Source organism: Sceloporus occidentalis, unplaced genomic scaffold, assembly GCF_023333645.1.
Source record: "Sceloporus occidentalis isolate IW3139 unplaced genomic scaffold, rSceOcc1.0.p SCAF_5, whole genome shotgun sequence".
In the NCBI taxonomy this organism is placed as follows: Eukaryota; Metazoa; Chordata; class Lepidosauria; order Squamata; family Phrynosomatidae; genus Sceloporus; species Sceloporus occidentalis.
Window position 1 is genome coordinate 7,095,492 of NW_028316985.1, and position 20,519 is coordinate 7,116,010.

Genomic DNA, 20,519 nt, shown 5'->3' on the forward strand with positions numbered 1-20,519 from the left:
CACTGGCACGTGTGTGTGTGTGTGTGTGTGTGTGTGTGTGTGTGTGTGTGTGTGACATTATAAATACTTCTTTTAAAAATTAAAAAAGAGAAAAAGCAAAAGGAGAAAGGAAAATGTTGTCCCATTATGTCTCAGGAATTAAAAGAAACCCACTTGAGAGTGGCAATAAAATTTTGTAAATGGTGCCAGGTTACCAGAAAATAACCCAAACAACAGAAATATCATTTGGATTTTTAAAAAAATCCCTGGGAATTACAGCAATAAATAGTGAAACCTCCACCCATCTCCTGAACACATTTGCTCTGTCTTGAGGATCCCTCTGTCAGGAAAAAGCAGGTGGTAGTAGGACAGGGTAAGTGTGCAGTTGCTCTTCCTCATCATCTGAAGATGCTTGACATTACCTCATAACGGAGTGCCTCTGGGATAATGTTAAAATCCATTTCATAGACTCATAGAGTTGGAAGCGGCCGCAAGGGCCACCCAGTCCAACCCATTCTGCCATGCAGGAAGATACAGTCAAAGCACTCCCAAGAGATAGCCATTCTGCTCTGCATAAAAAGCTCCAAAGAAGGAGACTCCACCATCCTCTGAAACAGCATCTTCCACTGTCAAACAGCTCTTATCATCAGGAAATTCCTCCTAATGGCATGGAATCTCTTTTCTTGGAGCTTGCATCCATTGTTCCAGGTCCTGTTGTCTGGAGCAGCAGAAAACAAGCTTGCTCTATCCTCAGTATGACATCCCTTCAAATATTTAAATATGGCTATCATGTCACAGCTCTTACAGTTGTTTATGAACACCTGGTGCAAAAATGTGAGTGATGTAGACTTAGAGTTGGCAAAATTAAATAGATTGTTATTGATCTCTCTATATCTCTTCTTCAGATCCAACAGTGCAGTGCTGTTCCAAAGGACAGTGGACCAGCTGTTCCAATGGATCCCCAAAATTCATATGCCTCTCTAGTGAAAGGCATCCAGTCTCTTAAGGTCACTGGCAATTTTAATCCTTGTCAGCTTCTGCTCACTGGAGACCAGTCCTTCCCAGTTCTTCTGAGTTCAAAGGGTGAAGTCCTCATTGCTGCCTCTCAGTACAGGGAAGGCCGGATAGTGGTCACGGCCCATGAACAAATGCTGAAACTTCCCCAGTTTTTGCCATTGATTAAAAATGCTCTGGAGTGGCTCAAGCTGTCCAAGACAGAACAGGTGGGGGTCCACAAAAGCATGGCTGCCCTCTCTGAGATGCTCCTTAGCGGTGGAGTCAAAGTTCATGCCGGAGTGCCACTTGGGGACTCTCTAGGGGTCTACTGCTTGGATGCCTATGATGACACAATGGCTGATGACCTTGTGCAGTTTGTCAAAAGAGGTGGTGGGCTGTTGATCGGAGGACAAGCCTGGCATTGGTCATCTCAACATGGCAAGGAGAAAGTGATGGTTGAATTTCCTGGCAATCGGGTGACCAGCGTGGCTGGCGTGTACTTCACTGCCAATGTGGGAGAGAATGGGATCTTCCCTGTGCCCAAGGAAATGCCAAAGGTTCCCCTTTTTACTGAGTAAGTATATCTCTTTATCTGCCTTATTTCTATTTTTCCTTTGAAAACGTGCCTTTTGTTTCTCTTTAGCATCACAAAGAAAGACAACCCAAACAGACTTGCTGTGATGGGATAGTTTGAATACCTTGGAGTATTAGTGAGCTGATCCAAGACAGTCAACCATCCCAAGGCCTTTGTGCCTGACATCTAGTACTACAGTGGTCCTTGTTATCCACTGGAGTTTGGTCCCAGGACCCTCTGTGGATACCAAAAATCCATGGATGTTTAAGTTCCATTAAATACAATGCTATAGTAAAATAGTGTCCCTTATATAAAATGACAAAATCAAGGTTTGCTTTTTGGAATATATATATATATATATTCAAGCTGTGGATGGTTGAATCCATGGATATGGAGAGCTGACTTGTATTTGCTAGTCTGAAACTCAATGACTGGTACAACCCAAGAGAAAACTACAGGGACTTTATCTCTGCATAGGAGAACACCAATATTTGCAGACAAAATTTCACCTTTCTCCCTTTTTCTGAGATTGCCTGGTCCAGTAATATGCCAAGATACTAGAGCACCAAAGCTGCAGGGACAGAGAGAAGATGGAAGAAGGACTGACAGCCTAGGAAGAGTTTGCGGACTATAACATGTTATACATTGCCTGTAGTTAAGGGACCCAGTACAACCCTCCAAAGATCCCATTTCCACATCATTCTCAATAATATTACTAGAATAGATAAAATCAGATTTCCCTTTAATGCTAACCAGGACTTCTTTTCCCCCCTATATAAGTTTAAGGACATTAATAATTCCCATGGGGGAAAGTATAGATTGGGAAATATTTTTCCAAACTCTATTTCCCTTTCCATCTTGGTGCACACACCTTAACCTCTTATGACAGGATTTTGTTGGCCTGCAAAAGAGTGGCAGTCGGGTAGTATTTTCAAATATGTAGGCAGTGGATTAAAAAGATTACTAATGTTCTTTCTAGTCCAATAATCTTCCACATTCCACCACCATCACCCCATGCATTAGGGGAAAGATTTAGTTTTAGCGCTTCTCCCCACTATATCTGTCCCATCTATTAGTGTGGTAGCAGTGCTGTGATAGAGATCCACCTTCGGTCAGACTGTAACCCTGCAGTTCAAGGGTTGGTAATTTCCCACAATCCAAAGGCTACATCTTTCCCTTGCCTCTCACTGGAAATTTCTGGAAGAATACCCTTGCAGCTCTATCACGAGGGGGACAATTTTGTTAGGGTTTCATTACTATCATGTTTGGCCTAGGACCATCCTTCCTTCAAAACTGGAGGTGACCAGACATCATTTCTGGTATTCTAAAAAGGTTTCACCAACCTGACCCTAAATTCATCCAAAATCAGGTGGTAATGCCTCACCATGTCAGAGAGAGAACATAAAATGGAGTTATACAGAAGCAAACGTGGTAGGAAACCTAGTGACTCTTTCTCAGATAGCTTTGCTTAAAAAAACCTGAAACAGCAGCTTTGATTCTTGGAAGTGCAAAAGAGCAACAAGGCCAGGCTGGAACACAAATGATAGCTAGCTTGCCAGCTGCAAGAACTAGGAAAACAAGAAAGTGTCTGAGTTTTGAGATGGGACAGAAGGTCAGCTTGACCTAGAAGAGACCCAGAGACTGGCTTAAGCCAAACAGATGGGAAGGGGAGTGACTGGTGGGTGACAGTTATGGAAAATGATCTGCTGGAACAAATAGAAAGCAAGGGTGTGGTCCAGATAAGTCGGAAACAACAAGACTAAAATGATGAGTTGACCCAGACAGTTGGTCCAGGTGTGGGTTTTGAGGTGCCAAATAACTTTGTGCATGTCAAGTAGAAGTGTTATATGTAATTGACACAGGAGGAGCTATAGCAGGAGTTGAAATTTAAGCGTGCAACCAATAATAAGTCTGAATTATGCATTGATTAATGTAGCCACAAACTAACTGCATAAAAATATCAGCTTGGCAAGAACATATGCATACATATCAGAGACAGTCTGTAGGCACCCATTTTAACTCTGGAGGGACAGCGCAACTGCTAGACTGCGTGACGTTCCTCTGGAGTTAAAAGAACCCATTTTTTCCAGGTTCTTTTACTGGCGCCCAGGTTATATCGCAAATGTGCCAATGGCGCACTCATGACGTAACAGGTGTGCCGCGACGTGCGGACACTATGTGAAAATGGTGGCGGCCATGTGGATGGGACACTGCCATCAGGCCGCCACCATTACATACTAGGGTTCCGGACTGTGCAGTTCCTGCGCAGTCCGGAACCCTAGTATTGCTGCTGCCATGCTCCTTTTGGCCCGTCTGTCTCAGGCCTGACTCTGCAAAATAAAACTGGTCAAGAAACACTTGTCTCTTTTTGCCTGTCTGTTGGGTCATGAGGCTGCCATCCCAAAGAGAGCTGGGGTGACAACCCCATAGAAAAAAGGTGGGCCATGGGCTGTATGAAGTCTTCCCAGGCTGTTTTTGTGACCCCTCTGGGCCCTGAAGAATTCAAAACCATTTTTTGTATTCTCGCTCAACAACAACAACAAAAAGTCTTTAAGGGGCTGTGTAGGGCATTTTTGCCATGTATTTTTGGTGGAGGGCATTTTAAGTCCAAGAAAGGCATTTTTAAAACCAGAAGTAAATCTGGGGGTGCTCTAGCTGGAAATCCTGCATTGAGCAAGGAGTTGAACCTGATGACCTTCCAACTCTATGTGTCTATGGTTTTAATAAAATAATAATAATAATAATAATAATAATAATAATTTATTTATTTATATCCCGCCTCTCTACAAAATGCAATTGGGGTGGCTTACAAGGTTAAAATATACAGTCCAAAGGGAGTCCTAGTCACTCCCTATATTTTTAAAAAAGGTCTTTGGATGTTTTTCAGGAACATTTAGGGGCAATTTTTTTTTTTAATTTTTGCAAGTAACAATTTTGTTAGAAGTCTTTTGGCCCTGAATGAGAGTGTTCAGCAGCACCATCTTCATTGGCTTGAGTCCACCCTCAGTTTTTGACAACAGACAGGAATGGCTGTTGATAACTACCGGCGTAGTAGAAAATCAGAGGGAAAATTTCATTCTAAAGAAGGATGGTGTGTTAGGACATTTTATATATATAATCATTTCAGCCTGTGCTTTTAGTAGCTTTACATTCAACATCGCCAATATATTTTCATTTTGTAAGTATTATGAATTAAAATCCCTTTGCAACCTTTTATTCAAATTATATCCCAGTAATTTAATAGAAATATATTATGGTTGTCTTATGAGTTTTTAAAATTAATGAAGTGGAAGGAACGAGATTAATTTCAAGGAAGGTAAACTAAGCTTAACTATGGGTGTATCCACACTGCAGAATTAAAGCAGTGTCACATCACTTTTACAACCATGTCTTTGTACTACAGACCCCTGTGATTTGTATTTTGTTGAGGTTTTGAGCCTGGTTTGTCAGAGTGCTGTGGTGCCTGACCAAGCTACAAAACCCAGGATTCTGTAAGACAGAGTCAGGGCAAAGAAATTAGTGTCAAACTGCTTTAATTCTGCACTGTGGATACATCCTATCTGTTTTTTAAGGAAAGCTATTGTAAAATGTCACTTTTAGTTCTAAACAGGGGAGGAGGCTTATTGCACATACCACAGCTGATTCGCATCTTGTAGAAAATAAATTTGTGATAAGACTTTTAGGTCTACTGGATAAGGTTTTTAAAAATCAAGTAGGAAATTTTAAAACAGAACAACTGACTTTCCTATCCTTGCACTAGTAACTTGCATCAGATGCACAGAAAAAAATATTCTGTACTTTAAAAAGCATTGACAATTGTTATTGGATTATATTTACAGCTTATTGATCACACTAACATACTGTGAGCTATAGATAGAATAATTATTATGCAGAGGTTCCCTGAGACCTAGAAAATATTTTAAGAGTTCCTTCAGGGGAAAGAGTTGGGAAGGGCTGCCCAAGTGTGTGAATGGCTTATTAAAAATAATTGGGGCTGGGGATACTTATATGGACTCTTCTTCTGCTTTGACAGGCATGGCTTAGACATCCAAAGTGACTTAAAGACCCTTCTGGATGGAGTGGCTCAGTTCAATCTGCATGATATGATCCCTTCTCCCCTGCTCATCCATGGAAATTTGGCATTTCCAGTTGGCATATCTAATTCTGACAAGACATTTATCGGAGCCGCATACTATGGCCGGGGACGCATTGCGGTTGTCTCCCATGAAGGGCTGCTCAACAACCTATCAATGGAAACATTTCTGTTCAATGCCATCAAGTGGCTTGCTGCTGGAAAGAGAGGAAAGGTTGGCATTGGAGACAACTTCCAGGGACTTTATTCTATGTTAAACCAGGCCATGATCCCTTGCGAGTTCACCAAACTTAAGGGAGCCCTAAGTGTCTACTGTTGCTCAGCATACAGTGATGAAGAGATGGAAAAAATCCATGAATTCGTCTCTGAAGGGGGTGGTCTCCTCATTGGGGGGCATGCTTGGTACTGGACTTATGGGAATCCCAACCTCAGTGCCATTGCCAAATTTCCAGGAAACAAGATCCTTAACAAGTTTGGAATTGGAATATTTGGGGAAACGATGGATGTCACTAATGAAATCACAGCAAGACAAGTCAGCAATGATGCATTCAGCTATCACTTTCGCAAAGCGCTCTCCCACTTCAAGGAACGACTTCAGAACAAGCAAGCTCTAAGTCCACCATATTCCCTGCGGTGTAAAAAGCTGGCACAAGAGTCTGCCGCTTTCCTAGAGATCCCAGCTGCCAGGTCCCCAGTTTTCTCCTCTGTTCACAAGGATATGGTGGAGTTGGTCCAAGTCTGTGGGGTTCCTGACATCAGTGTAAGCAACCCAATTAAGTCCAAATCAGACAAAGCAGTGGTAATCTACTTGTCCTGGGAACTCTACAACACTATGCCAGAATTCCAGCGCCTCGTCCCCAGTCTGAATCGACATTTCACAAAACCCTATCTGATTGCATCTCCCCAAACAGTCTGGATCAATGGAACAAATTATGGTAAGGGGTTTTTTGTTTGTTTTTTGTAGTTTTTAATTCAGATCATTCCATTTACTGACCTCCTGGCTTAATCTTGGGCTGCCCAGCTTGATCTATGAGCTGGGAAGTCCCTGCTCCAAATTATATTTTTAACCACAAGTTCAGTTTGCAGTTTTAGGAAAACCACTATCAACCTCTCAGTTATCTCAGCCTTAGCCATTCCTACGTTTGTTCAGAAAAATTGATAGACTACTCTTTAATCCTTTGGAAAATGATAGCTTCTACATATAGCACTCATTGGAATTTAGCCCAAGATCTGTATCATCTGTGATTCAAGGATGGAGCCATTTGGAAAAGTGATTCTTCTTTTATTAAGTTTGATGCTACTATCTCCTAAGTTGTGTTTTGTTTATTTTTTACCACCAATGCAGGATCATCTTCACATCAGGCAATATTCTATTCATAAGCTGTACATATTAGCCTAAATCTGTAGTTTTAGTGGAAGAAGGTCCAGTTGTACCAAGTCTTAAATCATACTGTTAGTCCTAACTAGAGTTGAACCTTTGATCAATTGGATTCACCTAGAATCAAGTAGGGAGTTCTAGTGGTGCAGTGATTAAATGCATGTACTGCAGCCACAAAGTTATGAGGTCAATCCCAGGGGCTCCAAGGTCCACTCAGCCTTGCATCCTTCTGTAGGTCAGTAAAATGAGTACCCAGCTTGTTGGGGGCAATTAACTTACACATTCTAAACTGCTTAAGGAGTGCTTAGTTCACTGATAAGTGGTATAGAAATGTACTTGCTATTGCTATTGCTGTGTTGAAACCCCATTGAACAATTGATTCAGTGGATTTACTCTAATGGGTTTCCAGCCTAAATCCACAGTCCTATTTACACTTTCTGGAAGGAATACCACTTTAGGATGTTGTTGTTCTTCTGTTCCTTCAAGCTGTTTCTGACTTATGGCAACCCTAAGGTGAAGCTATCATGGGGTTTCATTAGCAAGATTTGTTCAGAAGAGGTTTGCCACGGCCTTCCCCTGAGGTTGAGAGCATGTAACTTGCCCAAGGTCACCCAGGGGGGCTAATGGCAAAGTGAGGAATTGAACTCTGGTCTCCAGAGTCATAGTCCAGCACTCAAATCACAGTGGCCTGTTACAGACAGGCCAAAATAAAGCTGCTTCGAGTCACTTTGGAGGTATGGTATTTCAATGATGCATGCGTCCTAAGAGTCCAAAAGCCGCACCAAAGCCACGCTCCAGTCCTAAGGACTGGAGTGCAGCTTTGGTGCAGCTTCCAGACTCTTAGGACTCATGTATCATTGAAATACCATACCTCCAAAGTGACTCGAAGCAGCTTTATTTTGGCCTGTCTGTAACAGGCCAATGCCATGCTGGCTTCAAGGTAGAACACAAGGGCATAAAAGATCAGTGTTTATAGTAGAAGACTGTACAAAATAATCTAGTCAACAGCATTTGTCTGCTAATCACCCATTTGATGAATATGTTGAACTGCAACTCCAGTATTACACGCCATTGGCTAGGCTGGTTGGGGCTGATGGAACTTGCAGTCCAGCATTTGGACAGTCGCATAGTTCCCACTCATGCTTAGATGCATGGCAGCGTTCTTCTATAATCTGTACTTCTCTACCATCAAAACTCTGTTAAAACAATTTTAATTTGCTATCTACCATACAGCCCTGAAACCCATTCCATTGCTATATTACAAATTATATCTACTGGTTTGGCTTTACAGGAGGTGAAGCCTGGAGAAGCACTGGCATGTATCTTCCTCCAGCAAAGACTTCTACATTGCTCTTTCCATCAACTGCCCTTGGTGCTAAATTGCAGGTAAAGTTACTGATATTTGAATCAGGTTTTGTGGTATGAATGTTTAAAAAAACAGCATATGAATGCCTGCGCTTAAATTCTAGATTAGTACTGTTAATGTGTGATACATACCTATTCTGATTATTAATCAAGTATATAATGTTTTTATAACAATATTTGTTTTAGCCAATTTTGCCCATAGCAATTTTCTATTTATAGATTCAAATTCAGCAGTAAAGAGGTGGCATCCAATTGTTGGAATATTTTGATACCAAATGGATGAAACAATTAGAGGGCCCATACAGACAGGCCAAAATAAAGCTGCTTCAGGCCATTTTGGAGGTATGCTGTTTAAATGATGCATGCGTCCTAAGAGTCTAGAAGCCACACCAAAGCCATGGGGTCATACATAGATAACTGACCTTCCTTGTCTGAATCCAGACTACTCCTCTACTAAACAATAGCCATCCTCATTGACCAAGACCTTTCTTTGGAAGCATCTCTTTTGGTTCCATTTCTAGAATCCCAGTTCAACCACTGAACGGGTTTGGGGAGAGGGAGATGGACTTTCTTCCAAGGCACTGTGTAGGGTCTCCATATATGTCAGGTTGGCAAAATCCATCCTGCTGAGGACAACAGGCAGACTGTTTTGGTATACAATATCTGTTGCACGCTGAGCTATAATTTGCAAAATTTAAGTTATTGAATCTTGAACGGTAATGCAATAAGCATATTTGTAAAGCATAAAGGAAGTAAAGTATAAAGCTTTGTGTATTGCAAAATGTTTCTGTAATACCAAGGGCAAAGGAACAGGGAATGTATATTTGCATATCTCTTACTGCACATAATAAAATAGCCGAAAAAGAATAACAGAGACTGCTCATTCTCCCATAAAAATAACCCGAGATTCCAATACTTAAGAGCACTTAAGTAGAATGTTGATGCTATCTCTGCCTACTTGGACTATACTTTGGTTCATGAGCTGGGAGCGTAGTCGACTAGAAAGTGATGAGAGCAACCTCCAGATACAGATTTAGCTGATAAACGTCAAAGAACCCTCAATCTCTTGGTCTAAAGGGACGAGGAACCATGCTTCAATCTGTCTTTTAAATCTCATATCCTTTTTTCCCAGGTACAGATTGGATGCCATTCTGACAACCTGAGTGATGCTGATGAGCTGAACCGCCCTCCAGTGGTGGTAAGACGATTTGAAGTTAAAAGTCAGAGAGTGGAAATCTCCAGCTTGTGGGGCGGCCTCTTATACATCATAGTGCCAGAGAAGTCTTCCATGGGCTTCATAACTGTCACCATAGAAGGGGCCACCATGAGTCCTTATTTCAAGCACGGTAAGTGAATCCCCGTGCACCAAAAGCAAGCGATTGCAGGATATTTTATGTACTGAAAAATTTATTTGGATACAGATGGCTGGCAAGGTACACGAAGTTCAGTTGTGCTTGAATGTCTTTCCAAAAAGCTACACACAGCTCAGTACTGTCATTTTCTTGCCCAGCACTGCAACTAGATCAGCAAAAATGTCCTTGTATACTGTATATACTTGACGATAAGTCAAACTCATATATAAGTTGAGGGCAGGTTTTGGGGCCAAAATTATGGATTTTGGTATAATAATAATAATAATAATAATAATAATAACAATAATGATAATTTTTATTTTTTCTATTTCCCGTCTCTCCCTGCGGATCAAGGCGGGATCCCATCAATATCAACAATACAGTTTACAAAATACACAACAGATTAAAAACATCATTATATAACCACAATATACAGTAAAATACAATACAAAACACAAAATACAATACAATACTAGTCAATGCTAGTCAGCCAGTGGTGTTACAGTAGGGGAAACAATGAGTCTGATTCATCTGTTTTCCATATAATCAAATCGGGGTGGGAATCTTCACTATAGCAGGTCAGGTGGATATGCCCACTGGAAGAGATCCGTCTTTAATGCCTTCTTAAAGGCTTCTAATGATGTAATGAGACGGATCTCTTCTGGCAAGTTGTTCCATCATTTTGGGACTGCAGCTGTGAATGCCTTTTGGGAAGTAGTGACCAATCTGTTTTTTTTTGTATTCCAGCAGTTTCTTCCCTGAGGTTCTAAGTGTGCGGGGTGGATTGTGTAGGGAGAGGCGTTCCCTTAAGTAACTCGGGCCTGAGCCATGTAGGGCTTTAAAATGACTTATCCATGGTATGACCCGTGGATAAGTCGAGGGTAAAACTTAGGGGCCTGTAATAAAGGATCTAAAGGATGAAACAAAGGAAAACAATGCCAAATAACTTAACAAAGGCCCATTACAAACGAGCCTTTGCGCCGCCCCTGTCATGTGCTAGGGGTTGGCCGAGGACCTAGCGTCCATACCGGCCTCACCCCCAGCACGTGACGGGGGCGTAATAATGGCGGCACCCTATACACACGGGCACCGCCATTTTGACGTATCGGATGCATAGCGTCCATACATCGTGCCCTGGATGTGATGCCGCAAGTGCACAAGTAGCGCCTCGCGGCATCCCATCCAGGGAGCAAGAAGAAGCGCCATTTTGGTGCTTCTTCTTCGATGTGTCCGGGAACTGCGCGCTTTGGCTGCTGCGGTTCCCGGATGCAGCAACCAGCGGCGGCGGCAGAGCGCCGCTTTTCGGCGGTCTGTAACCCACCAAAATTCCATCAGGCATAACTATTTGTGCTAAAGGCTGGACGGATGAGAAAGTAGAGATGTATCAGTGCTCCCAGGGCAGACTCTTGTCTTTCACCATATATATATATATATATATATATATATATACACATACAGTGGATCCTTGTTATATGCTGGGGTTTGGTTCCAAGATCCCCCGTGTATAACAAAATCCGTGTATGCTCAAGTCTCATTAAGTATAATGACATAGCAAAATGGTGTCCCTAATAAAAAATGGAACATCAAGGTAAATTTATACTTTTTTGGAACATTTTCAAACCGTGTATGCTTAAATCCATGTATAAAAAGGGCTGACTGTATATACACACACACACACACACACACACACACACACACACTGTATATATACTGTATGTGTGTGTATATATATATATATGTATATATATACTGTTTATATATATGTATATGTATATATGTATGTGTGTGTGTGTATATATATATATATATATATATAAGAGAGAGAGAGAGTTAAAATACAGTAGTTACATTGACCCCAGGATAAGTCAACTCAGGTTTTTTGGGTCAATTCTTAACCTAAATTTCTAGACTTATTCATGAGTATATACAGTACACAAAATCAGAGAGTAGCACTTCACCCCTGGGAAGATGGCAGGGCACTGAAAGGAAGGGTTAGGAGTTGACCATAAGGCCAAAGTAAGGTAGAGCCTTGATAAAGGGAAAGTATTCTGAGTTGACAAAGAATTTAGAAGCTGCAGGGTTATTAAGCTCTTAGGAATCTTAAGAAAAAAAACAGTTTAAACATTTTCAGAGCATTCTGGCCCTACCATTGACTAACTGGCACGTTCTACTAATAAGAACAATCTGACATGTAAGAGAAAAGTTCAGTTTTTGTATGATATTGCTTGGTAATTGTCCATTATGGTTTAATGACTGCTGTTTTAAAGGCGTGGTACAGAGCACCCAAAAAGGGCAGCCTGGCGGTACTTGTTTTTCCACTGGAGGGAAGCCGCAACTGTGAAACCATGTGGCTTCCTGCCAGCTGAAAAAGAACCCGCAAAAAGCGGGTTCTTTTTATGCCGCAGTGGCGGCGTAACAAGTGCACCACTAGCACACTCATTATGTAAGCACCACGTGTTGCCATGCAGACGCCGTGCAGCGCTTACGTAACAATGGTGGCGTCCATGTATACAGGTCACTGCCATTGTTACACCCTCGTCATGTGCTACAGTTGAGGGCCGTGTGGGTGTGCCATCCCGAGGCAACCCTAGCACATGACGAGGGTGTCATAAAAGGCCCGTCTGTTCCGGGCCATAGTTGGCTAATATATTCCCAGTACCACTCTGTAATTTTCTCTATGTTGTTTAATGGTATTCTTAGTTGGCTTTTCCCAAACTGCAATAAAGGGTAAGGTACATGTTTGCTTTGGTGCAAGATTGCTCAGATGGCGTGCTGATGACTGGTCCAGCTCTGCGTGGTTAAACCAACCACTGTCTGCAATTCACTATGCCTTCCTTCCTAAATAGAAATTTCCCCATCAGCACCAATGCAAGGGTTAAACATTTTTACCTCCCATAAACCCTTGCATTACCTCCCATAAACATAGATCAAACTTTTTATCTGAAACCAGTAAAATCTGTAGTTTACATCACATAGGTCCAAAACACAATGCAGAAATAATCCAGTTTGAGATCACTTTAACTGCCTTGGCTCAGTGCTAGGGAATTCTGGGAGTTGTAGTTTGTTGTGGTACCAGAGCTCTCTGACAGAGGCGGCTAAAGGTCTCACAAAACTGCAGTTACCAGAATTCCCTAGCATTGAGCCAGGGCAGTTAAAGTGGCTTCAAAATGAATTATTTATGCAATGTGTTTTGGGCAGGAGCAAGTACCTGGAAGCTGTGTCACTTGTATTACTTTGCTTTTCCTATCAGTGGTGGCTTTCATGTCAGTGGACCAGTTCAGCACCTTCCACGGTTCCTTTAAAATTTGGATTAGAAACCAAGAGAGTTATTGTCCATTGCTATGAAAACTACCGGCTACCAATATTCTCAGAGCACCAGCATGGCACAGTGGTTGAGTACTGGACTACAACTCTGCAGACCAGGGTTCGATTCCCACTTGGCCACAAAACCCAGTGAGCAAGTCACGTGCTCTCAGCTTCCATAAGAAGGCAATGGCAAATCTCCTCTGAACAAATCGTGCCAAGAAACCTCATGGGTCAGCATAAGTTGGAAATGACTTGAAGGCATACAACACACACACACACACACATATATATACATATTCATACTCCCCACTTCAGTTGCCTACTCATCAACCAGAACACAATGAAGGAACTATTCCACCACCCCCAATTTCCTATTCTCTATTATTCACTTAATTCAAGATTACTGTGTTAATGAATGTTTTCTCTTTTTTAAAATATCGGACCAGGTGAAACCACCCTCTGTGCCTGGAAGAACACCATGCGCCACTACCCTGCTCCCTGGGCTGAGCTAGAAATTCAGAATATCATCTTGACGGTGCCTTCAGATGTCGCACGCGAAATCGACAATCCTGAAGTGCTGCTCACCACCTGGGCCCAGATGACGAATGCAATGACCAAGTTAGCAGCCATCCCTCCTGTTTTCCCTAGACCAGAGAGAATTGTGACCGATGTTCAGATAGTAGCTGGCAAGTACAAATCACTTCACATCCTACGTTGTGTTCATGAAAATGGTGGAATGGAAATATTCATAGAATTTGGAAAGCACCCCAATGGCCATACAGTCCAATCCCCTGCCATTCAGGAATACACAGCCAATGTACTCCTCACAGATAGCCATTCAGTGTCTTATTTAAAAACTTCCAAAGAAGAGGACTTCACCACTCTCCAAGGCAGCGTATTCCAGTTGAAAAGTTCTTTCCATCAAGAAGTTTTCCCTAAGGTTTAATAGAATCTCTTTTCCTGTAATTTGAATCCATTGCTCCAGGTATTAATCTCTGGAGCAGCAGAAAACAAGCTTGCTCCATCCTCAATATGACACCTTTTCAAATACTGAAACATGGCAATCATGTCACAGCTGAAGTGTCTCTTCTTAAACATGATTGCCATGTTTAAGTATTTCAACTTTCACAAACCCTCTGTATCTCTTAAACTCAGGTCTATGTATTGATCAAGAATATGAAACAGTTGGGACTGGATAATCCTAGTTTATGCATTTGTAACTAGTTGCCCAAAGGCATTCTGGCCAACCTTTTTTTAAATACCTGTTTTTTAAAAGCAAAGGAAGCCTTCCTTCTACTGCTCCTTTTCTCCTTTTTAAAACTTTGCTGCCAGTTTGGCAGTCCATGTGAGCCCACCTGTGGCAAGGGTCGAGAGGCTGACAGTTCTACCCCCAAGTCTTGCTACAGTCGTCCATCGCTGATTTTACTGCTTACTTTGTTGTTGTTGTGTTCCTTCGAGTCGTTTCTGTCTTCTGGTGACCCTAAGGCCAGAATCATGGAGTTTTCTTGGCATGTTCCTTCAGTGGCAGCTTGCCTGTGCCATCCTCTGAGGCTGAGAGAGTGTCACTTGTCCCAGGTCACCTCAAATGGAGATTCGACCTGGTCTCCAGAGTCAGCCCTACACTCAAACCAGGCTGGCTTTCTAGATTCATGAATGCTACTTAGCAAATACTGGCTGATATTTCCATGTAACTAATAAACCAGTCATTCTCAGACTTTTTATATTTACATCTGGGGTTTCCTCTTGTCATCCTCTGAGGCTGAGAGTCAGACTTGCTCCAGCTCACCCAGTGGGTTTCCGTAGCCGAACTGGGATTTGAACCCTGGTTTCCCGAGTCACAGTTTAATATCAAACCACTACACCACACTGGCTTATATATCTCCATATGACTGACACACATACTCACTCTGTCTCTCTTTCAACGTTTCCCATGCCAACTCTCTTCCTTAGGTTGGATGCATGCTGGTTACCCAATCATGTCTGATGTAAGAGCCATGCAGGAGATTGTGGACATGGAAGCTTTCAAAGCCAAAGGGACCTGGGGGCCTATCCATGAGTTGGGTCACAACCAGCAGAAAAGTGGATGGGAATTCCCTCCCCACACCACTGAGGCCACCTGCAATCTTTGGTCTGTTTACGTCAATGAGACTCTCCTGAACATCTCAAGAGATCGGGCTCATTCAGATCTTCTACCACACCTGAGAAAGAAGAGAATAGAAGATTATATTCGAAATGGAGCTCAGTTGAAGGACTTTGACAAGTTTACTGCGCTGGAACCATATTTACAGGTAACAGGGAGCAAGCCACGTCTATAGCAAGAGTTTTAGACACTTATTTAGTGTCTAACTGTATTTACTAATGCAACTTCATGTTTATCCTTGGTATTGCTACTTAAAGTGTGTGTGTGTTTATGTGCCTTCAAGTTACCTCTTGCCTTATGGCAACCCCATCAATTTCATGAGATTTTTGCTAAGCAAGAAATACTCAGAGATGGTTACCATTGTTCTAAAGAACTTAATGAAGAAACGGAATAATTTCCTTTTCCCTCTCAGCTACAGGAGGCATTTGGATGGGAACCCTTCATCCACATCTTTGCCGAGTACCAAAGAATGACCAATGTCCCCGATGACAACAAATCCAAGATGAATCTGTGGGTAGAAACATTTTCTCAGGAAGTGAACAAAAATCTAGGTCCTTTCTTTAAAGCCTGGGGGTGGCCGATTGAGGATGAAGTCTTTCGGAAGCTGGGCAAAACTTTTCCTCCCTGGGCAGAGAATCCAATGAAGCAATACGTCTCACCATAAGGAGCTGAAAGTGAAGCTAGCTGGAACTATTTGTTTGCATTGAAAGGGCTCATCTATCTTTGGTATTTGTGCATACTCTCCAATTAACCCAATTTGGCAGGGACAATCCCAATTAATCTCCTCCCTTTCCACTTCTCAGGTGCTTTTAAAATGTCCAGCTTTCTCTCTCCTTCTCCCGCTTTGTCCTTGGCTTACTTCAATGGCTGCAAACTGAGTTCAAAGTGCAAAAGGAGTGTGAGCTCAATTAACTCATCAGTGGGGAGAGGAGGAGGCAGATCCTTCTCTTACAAAATCAAAATATAAGAATGGACTCTCTATTAACAGCCTTCCATTATGTAATATGCTAATACTAGACATTACAATGTATAAAAGTAATAAGATATGCCACCTTCGTCATTTTAAAAAAATACACTGGAACGGTGCAACCATTAAGACAATAACTTGTGGTATTTGTTATCGTTTGTACTTATTACTATTAGGTCTAATTACTGTTGTCTGCTTTTGATTTGATAATACAAAAATGCTAGAAAAACATCATAAATACTAAGAAAGGGATTGTTGTGACCTCACACTCATATCTGGCAGAAAACACTCTGGGATGTTTCCACTCATATTCTAGCAGCATTCTTTGAAATTCCTCAAACTGGTCTGATCTTTCCCCCGTACAAGTCCCCATGTCTCTGAGTTTTAGGCCAAGGGCTCAGCCATAGGAAGAAAGATATAAAAAGGACCCAAACAAGCAATTCTGTATTCATGCAGAAAACCACCAAACAACTGGTAAACCTTTCCTCTTGTTGGCAGTGTAGGACTTTGTGAAAAATATTAAAAATTCTAAGAGTCTGCATTTTTAGCAGTTTATAGACTGTTGTTGTTGTTGCCTTTGTTTGTGACTTATGGTGACCCTATCATGAAGTTTTCTTGGCAAGAGATGTTCAGGCGAGGTTTGCCATTGCCTTTGCCTGAGGCTGAGAGAATAATAATAATAATAATAATAAATTTTATTTATACCCCGCCCTTCCAAGAAATGATCAGGGCGGCTGTGATTTACCCAAGGTTTCATAGCCAAGCTGGAATCGAACCCTGGTCTCCAGAGCTATATAGTCCAGCACTCAAACCACTATGCCACACTGGCTATACAAAACTGAATTTCTCCAAGTTCACAAGTCACTTTAGTTTAAGCATCAAGGCCACGGTCTATGTAATCCCATATAGTAACTCAAGTGCTTCTTCATACTCTTCTGATATCTTCTGTTGACAGCATTTTCATGTGTGTGTATGTATGTGTATGCATGTGCCTTCAAATCACCTGTTGACTTATGGCAACCTCTTGTCAGGTCCTTCATCTGAAATACAGCCTACAGCATCTGGGATTCATTGCTGGTTTTCCATCCAAGCACTGACCATGGCTGGCCCTGCTCAGCATCCAAGGTCAGACAAGATCTGGTTTCTTTAGGGTTTTTAGTCTACAATCCACCAAAGAATGTGCCCGACGAATTCTAAGAATGTGCTGGATGTCTAAACTGTACATCAAAATGTTCAAGTAAAATTTTAAATTACTGTAATATTAGAAATTTAGAAACTGAATGAAAAGATCACCTGGGAGGGGGCAGAATTCTTATTGAAGGGGATAATGCCCTCATCTTGGCTCCCCTCCATAGTTATATCCTGTTAACAATATCAAGAAATAACAACATTCAAGAGAATGTTACACAATTTCATTCCTCAAAGAAATAACACAATGACATTTTAGTGCATTCTCAGCCCATGCTGCTTTATTGCTAAAAAAATTGTATACAGGTGCAGAGTTTCCAAGTTCATTGTTGAATAATTGTTTACAGTGTCAAAAGAATCCATTTAACACCCCTCTTCCCCTTCCCCCAAAGATGCATAGATATAAAAAGCAAGCTGCCTTTTGGAAAACTTCAGATATGTACAGGGGTAAGATTATTTGTACTGTTACACAATCTGTGCAATGGAGTATAACAGAAGTGTGGCATACACCTTCTTCATCTCTTCTAGTTGTACAGGTGAAATACACCAAGGAATGCTATTTCTACAATTGAGGCAAAATTCTGTTATGTTTGTCCAGGGTCTCTAGACTTCACTACTGTTCTGTACATTCTTCACATTTTGAAACACTATGGAGCAGCTTATTCTATTAATCGAGAGACTGTTACGTAGCACAAACCTAAATCCTACCCTTGAGTTAATGCTACCAGCAAACACATATCACCATCAAGGGAGGGAAGAATTTAGAGAGAATTAAAATCTATTTTATTTAGCCTGTTAACATGAAATCTGAGGGCAATCCAATTTACAAGTCTATTCTGAACTTTTAATAAATGCATCTATTTGGCAGCTACTCATCACTGATGGCAGTATAAATATGGCCTCTGCAACAAGTTCAAAACATAGCTGCCCAGCAGGAGAAAAGAGGCATCCTTTAATGTAGTTTCATAGGTAAGGAAAAGATAAACTGTACCATAAAGAAATGTTTGTATTACCTAAAGTTTTCCTTCAGAAACAAGCGCAGCCAAAATCCAACTTAAAGGAATTTTAAATACAAGGTTCACACAAAGAAAAGAGATTTCCAATCCACACTGTGATACAAGATCTATACTTGTCCAATGTTTTCCACACAGCAGTAATCATTAAGTATCTTCCATTCAATGCACCTAATTTTCAATGCTCAGCATTCATTGCTCTTAACTGGAGCAAAATGCAAGGGAGAGGGGAAAGGAGAGAATGCTGCCATTAGATATCAGACAGATCGAAAGTGTCTCTCTGATCTGGTAAGCTTCAGTTTGCTTTTATTAGATACCATTATTGCTGGTTTGGAACCAGTTCATCTTTATATAGCTGCCTAGGTGATGAAAGATACCTGAAAAACACACCTGTTCTTGAAACAATTCAATACCTGAAGAGTGTGGACTGCTTAATGATTTCATTCACTCCATAAACTTGCTGCAACACAGTTCTTTTGCTCTATTACCAAAGAATCATCAAAAGTCCTCTTTGACTTAGATTTTTCTCCCCGTCTATTTCTGTATTTGGGTTTCCCTTATTGCCTTTTCTGCACTCTGAAACTCTGCACCTCTCCATTTGTACAAGAAATCCATCTTGCCACCAACTATGTTTATATAATGCAGGGCCAAGGGACCACAGTGAACCTGGTAAGAGGTTAAAAAGGGCTCATTCGGCTGATTTTGCTTTCCAGTACACAGTTTTGGCGTCATGCTTTATCCCTTATTTATATGCTCTGCCCCTTTTATTCAAGAGGCAGCATGTTCACTAAAAAAGAAAAATCTGAGAATCAAAGCAGTTAAAAGTTCAAGCTATTGGTATATTAGTTCCTATTGCTTCATAATGTATAAATGCATATATCAATTTACTGGTAATAACTATAACACTAGACATTTCAATCATGCATAATTAGAATACTAGCTCTATAAAAAAACGGTTTGCGCGCCTGTGTGCTTCTGCCACTCTCATTTTTCCATGCAAGCTTTCAACGCTCAGGGCTTCCCAACCCCAACAGATTTTCACATGTTCTACCAATGTTTTCATGGAGGAACAAGTGAGTAAATTGCAACAACATCCTGTCCTTAAGAAATGCTAAGCCATGTGGAATGTTTATTGTGCTGTGACTTGAAAAATTCACATTTCTTAATCTACCTAAAACCAACCATCAAAACGAACTGTTTCCATTCTTCTACCACAACCCCTGCCCCAATAAAGTCAGTTTATCCTTCAATACACTTCCATCTCCATCTTGGTATGCAGGAAACCTTAATATTTGAAGCCCTAACCCACCAAAGGCAATATGTTCTTATTTTTCATTTCTTTGCTTTCCAGATTCCAGCAACAGTGAGACACAATTATAGTGCTGATTCAACTTTAACTGCCCTGATTTCATCCTACAGAATTCTGGGATTTGTAGTTTAGAGAGTGGGACTCAGACTTCCCAGCCAGAGACCTCCAGTGCTTCTCCAAACTTTATATCCCAGGATTCCATAGGATGCAGCCATGGCAGTGAAATATGAAATCATAATGCTATATAGATTTGATTCTCCTCACTCTGTAAAGCAGACCCTAATAGGTTCTTTTTCCTGCAGTCTTCCTTAGGGAGCCGCACACTGCTGGCTGCTTCCTTGCATTTCAGAGATTTCATTGCCTCTCTATAGAGAGAGATATGGCAAAGTCCCCTGCATTCAGCCATCCTATACAAGTAATTGATGGTACGATAAACCAAAAAAAAAAACATCCATTCAGCTTAGCCCCTCCAGATCCTGGTTGCAAATCCCAGAGCTACCACTTGCAAGCCTGCTATTTGTAAACTGGTTGCCTATTTAGGAGATATATTGAATGACACTCCTTGTATTCTTTGTCAATATTGTGCTTAGATTCCTGCTCTTTGCAAAGCAAAGAGAAAGGGAAGAAATTAGTCTAAAAGGAAGAAGTAGGAAGGGGAGCTTCACCACTAAACTGGTGAATCTGTAGGGACCTGCAGTGGGTAATAAGCAACAGAGTGAGAACTATGCGGAGCCACCTGTGACATCATGGGAAACTACAGCACCTTTAATAGAAAAAGAGGAGTTTGGAAATCCAAAGGAACTGAAAAGAAAAAGGGGAAACCAAATGAAAAATGAGAAGAGCAACTCTGCTTTTCAGG

At 41.4% G+C, this 20,519-nt stretch overlaps 1 protein-coding gene across 1 annotated transcript; it reads left to right on the forward strand.

The window, feature by feature from the left end:
- Positions 1–930: 930 nt before the first annotated feature.
- LOC149311616 (TRPM8 channel-associated factor homolog) lies at positions 931–16,650 on the forward strand. Its single transcript, XM_089526658.1, has 7 exons — positions 931–1,549; positions 5,583–6,577; positions 8,312–8,406; positions 9,518–9,731; positions 13,490–13,729; positions 14,994–15,331; positions 15,596–16,650. Exons 1-7 carry the CDS (start codon positions 933–935, stop codon positions 15,845–15,847), a joined length of 2,751 nt encoding a protein of 916 aa, XP_089382784.1. The 5' UTR covers positions 931–932; the 3' UTR covers positions 15,848–16,650.
- The last annotated feature ends 3,869 nt before the right edge of the window (positions 16,651–20,519 follow it).

Excerpts from the sequence above, each read along its gene's own strand:
- LOC149311616 (XM_089526658.1), top strand. The coding sequence starts at position 933 with ATGGATCCCCAAAATTCATATGCCTCTCTAGTGAAAGGCATCCAGTCT. Across the intron at positions 6,578-8,311 it reads GATCAATGGAACAAATTATG|GAGGTGAAGCCTGGAGAAGC; the intron begins GTAAGGGGTTTT and ends TTGGCTTTACAG. Across the intron at positions 13,730-14,993 it reads CGATGTTCAGATAGTAGCTG|GTTGGATGCATGCTGGTTAC; the intron begins GCAAGTACAAAT and ends TCTCTTCCTTAG.